The 6,000-nt window shown below is 34.3% G+C and overlaps 1 protein-coding gene across 2 annotated transcripts; it reads right to left on the reverse strand.

The window, feature by feature from the left end:
- Window positions 1-2,437: 2,437 nt before the first annotated feature.
- On the reverse strand, window positions 2,438-5,714 carry LOC127073579 (zinc finger CCCH domain-containing protein 39). Of its 2 annotated transcripts, none has more exons than XM_051014753.1 (3): window positions 5,269-5,714; window positions 3,973-4,685; window positions 2,438-2,990 (listed from the first exon to the last, which is right to left on the reverse strand). In XM_051014753.1, the coding sequence occupies exons 1-3, from the start codon at window positions 5,616-5,618 to the stop codon at window positions 2,761-2,763; spliced, it is 1,293 nt and encodes a 430-aa protein (XP_050870710.1). In that variant the 5' UTR covers window positions 5,619-5,714; the 3' UTR covers window positions 2,438-2,760. The 2 variants fall into 2 exon arrangements, with proteins under 2 accessions (XP_050870710.1, XP_050870711.1); XM_051014754.1 differs by having other exon boundaries at window positions 3,973-4,752; window positions 5,269-5,411.
- Window positions 5,715-6,000: the final 286 nt, after the last annotated feature.

The following is a 6,000-nucleotide window of genomic DNA, read 5'->3' on the forward strand; positions in this document are numbered from 1 at the left end:
TTATTTGATTTGGTTATTTTCGTCAAAAAGTGATATCATTAATATATGGCCAAAATATGAAATTTTATAATTTTATACTTTTATATAGAATTTTATAGTGTTAAAAATGCTTTTAATAACATACTTATATATGTATTTTAATATTACAACTAAAAAAAATTACTGATCACAATAATTTAAAAACTTACTAATCACAATAATTTATTATATAATATAAGTTATTAGGTAATAGAAAAAATTAACTATTTTTATTCAACATAATGCAAAACAATGTTATGACAATTGAAAATAGTAAATTTGCTAATCAAAAGATGAATCCGTAAAAATTATTAATATTTAGTCCGTTGTGAGTAATGTCAGATAAGTTGCATGTGTTTATCGTGGAAGATCTCACCTATTTGAGGAATGTTCGCAAATCCTATTTATATGAATTTTGTGGGAAATTAAAAGTACAACACATCAACACATACAATCTTAGATGTCGTAATCATCCAAAATTCTCCTGAAATAACAACCAAAATCAATTGAAGTCCCAAGTACCACAAATTCCACATGGTTTTACTATACCAAATAATGTGATAGCTTCACAAGAAAACAACATGTTAGAATCTATTCTTAAATCATTTATTCAAGAGACAAATAATCAATTTCAATCTCAAGGTGTCAACGTGAAAAACCTAGAGAATCAGGTTGAGCAAATTGTTTTTATACTCAGTTTAATTGCTTTTATACTCAGTTCAAGAACTACAAGATCACTCTCAAGTTCTACTAAAAGACTTACATCAAATTCTGGTATCAATGGTATTTAGAGTTTCAAACCCTTATTTGACACCAGATGTAGAGGGGGAGCCACCTAGATCAACTTATCAAGAGGTGTTAGTAGAGAAACATGCTAGGGCGAACCATTGTTGTTAACGTGTTACCTGCATGTCAGCATATTGTGGCTATTAGGCGAGCGAGTATATAGAAAAAGGAGAGTTTCAGGAAGGCACTTCCGGGAGGACGGCTGTAAAGGCCATGATAACTGAGGTACAAAATGTCTTGCAGTACATGAAGCTTAGGAGGAACTAAGGGGTCAAATATACCCACTAACTGACTTTTTCTTTGTATTTTGATTTGTATTTTGACTTAATCTGTGGTATTTTAATTGAATTGCATAAGTGCATGACTTAATTGAATAAAAATGATGTATAGTTTGTATAAATGACTTAAAATATAAGATTTATCAAAATATGTCAAATTTATAACAAAAATATTATCCATGAGGAGTTTATCGTCATGAAGGTTAACATGTAACTTAACTTCCGTAATATCCATTTAGTAGTGAAATACACACACTATCATGAGATCAAAATGTGGTATATGAGTTAGCCTGGAACTTAACCTACGACTCACCCTTCCATTAATACGTGGGTTAACTTCAGTATCATCTTTTTGCCAAAATAAAAATAACTTACTTACGAAGTATTTTGGTGTGTATGAGAGCGTTCAGATGTTAACTTCTGCATTATGATCTTCACTGCTAAATGCAAACAACAGTCCCCTTAAATAAATACCATAGAAAAAAGTCTCCAAAATCAAATTTGATCATAAGACCTCAACTTTTTCTCTCAAAATTAAAATAGTTTTTCTCAAGAAAAAATTAAATAGTTTTTCTTTATTTTTGAAAAAGAACAATTTTTTTGCAAAAATAATAGAAGGTTTTGGGGGAAATTTTAATTTTTTAAAGAAGAATATATTCTTTTTTCTGTAAAAACATTTTTTTTAAGAAGAAAAAATTGTTCGTATTGAAAAATTTTCCAATTTTTTTACTTATTTTTATAAAATAAAATGTTTCCCATATTGCGGCAGAAAAAAAAAGAGATACACTGAATTAGGGTCCTTAATTAAGATGTTGTGAAATTTGAGTTTTTTTTGTGTGACTAACAATGTTAAAAAGGACACACTTAGGGACTCATAATTAAGGTGTTTTGAAATTACAGGTTTTTTTAACTAACTCTGAAAAAATATGTGAAATACTTCATTAAGAAAGACAATCGTGATCCACAGAGGACGCAAAGGGGAAAACACCTTGATTTTGAGTTGATTTATTGTAGGAAGACAATTATGATATCCACACTAGAATCCATAACCCCAATATACCCAAAGTTTCCCATCTTGTAGGATATCCATTGCTAATGACCTGCATACATAGTTTCCTTAACATGAATTGAACTATGAACTGATGGTAGAGTTTCTATTAATAAAACATAGTTTACTTAACCACATTGTGTCACAAGTAGCATCTCCACCACCTATTTTTATATTATAGGGGGGAAACTCTCATACGTGTAGGTTTCATTGCACTCATGTTGAGTACATGTTTCATCGGCGAAGTAAAATTTAAATGTTAATCTGAAACAAACCAAGGTAAGATATGAAATATATAAGACACATATAAAGCTAATCACATTTCCATATATCAATGTAACTAAACAGCATATATGATATAACCTATTTAAAGTTGGACATTTCTTCAGAAATTTGACGGATGTTCACCCAACCCACAATTCCACAGAAAGTTGGTGAATTCATTAAAACACCACTCAGACTGAAAATTCACTAGTGATACACCATAAAACTGTACTAATTACTGGTAAAAAGAAGCAATAAAAGGTAATTATATGAATTGACCACCATCACCAATAACCATGTTTCCAAAATCATTTGTCAGCCGAAAAGAATGCTTATCCAAATGTGGGACAATAGAGAGGTAAATCATCAAATCCAATCGCCATAAATATGGTTGATCTTGTTTAATTTCTTCCAAAGTAATTCCTTCTTGGTCTTCTTCTCCTCGTCCATCGCAACAGGTACATTTGCTGGTAAGGTAGTAGGTGCATCATTGACAGAGGAACCTGTTGTTAGTAAAGCTGGAATGACGGCTTTTGTTGAATTTGTTATGGCAACTGCAGCTTCAGCTTCAATGCCTCCAGCAGGAACTTGTAACTCTGAATAGCAAAACAATCAATACTTCATGAGTCAGAAGAAGATACATGGATATACACGATTATCTGGTACAAGTACGAACTGTAAGGGTACAAGGAGTAATAGTGTTGTCCATGGCGTATAGTGAAATATAACATAACTCCAAAATTCCACCATATAAACACGCCATTGCAGGCTATGGCAACGCCGTGGCGGGCATCCCTATACAAGCAGTTAAAATCTGCCACACCCTTTATTGCTAGATAGCCGCTATAGCATAGTGGAAGTTGGACAACGGCTATTGTTCTTCGAAGCGATATGCTATTTATTCCAAAATGTTGTCAAATGGCGACTATACCTGTGCTATATCACTATTGCATAGCAAAATTTTATTAATCCGCTATTGAAAATACTGGTCACGTCATTCTGCCATGGCCACGCCATTTAATAACACTGATATGTGAACCTTAGATAAAGCAGTGCTATCAATAGCAGATGACGGATTGCAGGACCAGCCAATAATCAGCTATATAAACATTAGCCAAAAAAATATGGTTTCACGCCGAACGGCGGCAGGCACAATATCCTTTGCGCCATGGCGTTGTTATGACGGAAATTTGACACGGCAAAAAAAAGCAATCACTAATCATACAGACAAGTGTTCATTACTTTTAAACTGAAGCGGCATCTGTTGTATAATCAAAACACCAAATGATCAGCTAGAACCGGCTTTTGCTAGAAGCAAAGGTGAAATCATGTTCCACTTAATATGATCAACTCCTTAAGGAAGACACTTTTTGTGGAGACAAGGCAAAGGGGCAACAAGTAGGAGAGTCAAGTTTATGCCAAACCAAACATACATTCAAACACTAATTTGTACATCATATCACAGAAAATGTGCTTCTACATATCATCACGAAAATAAAAAATGAAAACAGATTTTATATAATTGAACAAAACAAAACGGTGGGATTATATGATAAAAACCAAAATCAATCTTATTACCTGCATCTCCATGAGCAAAGTGACAGTTATCACCAAAGGGACAGCTCCTGGTATTTATCCACTTGAGACATATCTTAGTTTTCCAATAAGTGCCCCTTTCTGGCTTACTTCCAGCCCTACTGCCTTCCAAATTATTAGAAGTTCCAATGCTGATTGGAAAGGACTCTCTTGTTTTCCAAGAGTCGTCCCTAAACTTAAACTTTGCAGGATCCTCATGAAGAAAGTTACACTTATCACCATAAGGACATTCCTCACCATTGTAATACTTCTTGCAAAGCTTCATTTTGTGAATGATTTTCTGATCATCATTCCAATTCCCGCCCAATTGTGGCTGTTCTTCAGTGCGAGGACGGACAAGCTCCTGCCAGTTTGGTGGTGGCTGCCTTATATCTTCAACCCCATGAGCAAAGCTACAATTTTCACCGTTTCTACAACTACCAAACCCAAACCTAGTACAGATACGGGTCTTGAAGAAAATGTTGCCAGTTCGTCTGTTCGGTGGAGGGTGATCCATCCTTGGAGGAGGGCTCATCAGTGTATTGGAGTGGCTGTTGTCAGACATTCTTGGCCTTTTGAAGGAATGGGAATGATCCAATGCGGAACTTGGTTCAAAACGTTGATTGTGTTCAAAGCGTTGATGGTGTTCAAAGCGCTGACTGTGTTCAAAGCTTTCGTTGCTCGTCGGGAATTGAGGCGTCAACTGAATGATATCGCTGTGGGAGGATGAGAATTGCGGCGGTGACATCTTAAATGTTGGAATGTTTTCTGAATAACTCATGGCTAGTGATAAAACCGGGAAAGAATGATCAAATTGAGTGAAATTTAGAGTGTTTTTGATTTGATTATCGTAGATGAATGAGATGAACGTTCAGAGAGAATTCAAAACTTGTATGACGAACTAAATAGTGACATGCAATGTTGATGAAATAATGAAACGATGAATGCAAAACACTGATCAGAACAAGAATATTGGGGGAAATTAGGATTAGCTAGATGAGAATATTGGGAGAAAACATTATGGGATGATCAAGGTTTGGTTTTTTTGAGGTTTGAGTGCCGTTTGATTGGAAAGAATGAAAAATATATATTGTGCCGTTTGTTTCAAGGTTTAAGGTTTTTTATTGGGTTAATATAGTGAAAACTCAAAACCCTAGTTTGTGGATGGACTAATGAGTAATTGAGTAAGCAGTTATGTTCAATTAAGTTTTTAATTATATAATTAGTTTATGCATATACAAGTTATTTTTATCCAAACATAGCATACTGATTTATCGTAACAGAAGATAACTAACTTACTTGACCAGTAATAACCAAGTTTTGTATTGCTTTGAAAACTTCCCAATCGGTAGCCACCACGAAATGCAATTCCACGTTGATGTTGGTGCACAGTTGAGGTACCATAGCAGAAACATCGATTGTCCACTAAACGGCATCGTTGCACATGAACCCAAGCGCACAAACGACTCAACCGTGGAAGAGGCTAAAGGCTGTCCATTTATGAAAGGAAAAGAACCTTGAAATTCGGGGAAGGAGAAGAGCGAAGGTTTGTTAAGGGAATCGAGAGCTGTGGAGGTTGAAATTGGGTCACCGGGAATTGAGTTTAGAGGGTTGCCGGTGAAGGCATGAAAGTGTAAGTTTATGGACATAGTGGGTTCTTGGTGTGAGAAACTGTTTTGGAAAAAGGACGGTAGAGGAAGAAAAAGTTCAACGTCTTGTTCCAGTTACTGGTGGGTTGGTCACTGGTTTTTGAACAGTCAACGTGGTAATCACACGTGTACCTTTTTAATATTAGATGAAGGGTCCCACTAAATCTCACCTCACAAATTTATGTATCAACCAATGGAATACTAGTAAGTTGGTACGGATATTGGGATGTTACCCACATTTTTTTTAAAAATATAATAAAAATTTAAAAAATAAAAAAATAAAAGAATAAAAGAATTTATTACTTTTTAAAAATATATATATTTTGATTTATATATAAATATAATTTTTTATATATAAAAATATGAGATTAATTAATATGCA

This window comes from Lathyrus oleraceus, chromosome 4, assembly GCF_024323335.1.
Source record: "Lathyrus oleraceus cultivar Zhongwan6 chromosome 4, CAAS_Psat_ZW6_1.0, whole genome shotgun sequence".
NCBI classification, from domain to species: Eukaryota; Viridiplantae; Streptophyta; class Magnoliopsida; order Fabales; family Fabaceae; genus Lathyrus; species Lathyrus oleraceus.

What these genes read in the sequence shown, in the direction of transcription:
- LOC127073579 (XM_051014753.1), bottom strand. Translation starts at nt 5,618, where the DNA reads ATGTCCATAAACTTACACTTTCATGCCTTCACCGGCAACCCTCTAAAC. An exon ending in ACTTGGTTATTACTGGTCAA is followed by an intron (nt 4,686 to 5,268) that starts GTAAGTTAGTTA and finishes ATCCTCCCACAG; the next exon opens with CGATATCATTCAGTTGACGC. An exon ending in CTTTGCTCATGGAGATGCAG is followed by an intron (nt 2,991 to 3,972) that starts GTAATAAGATTG and finishes TTTGCTATTCAG; the next exon opens with AGTTACAAGTTCCTGCTGGA.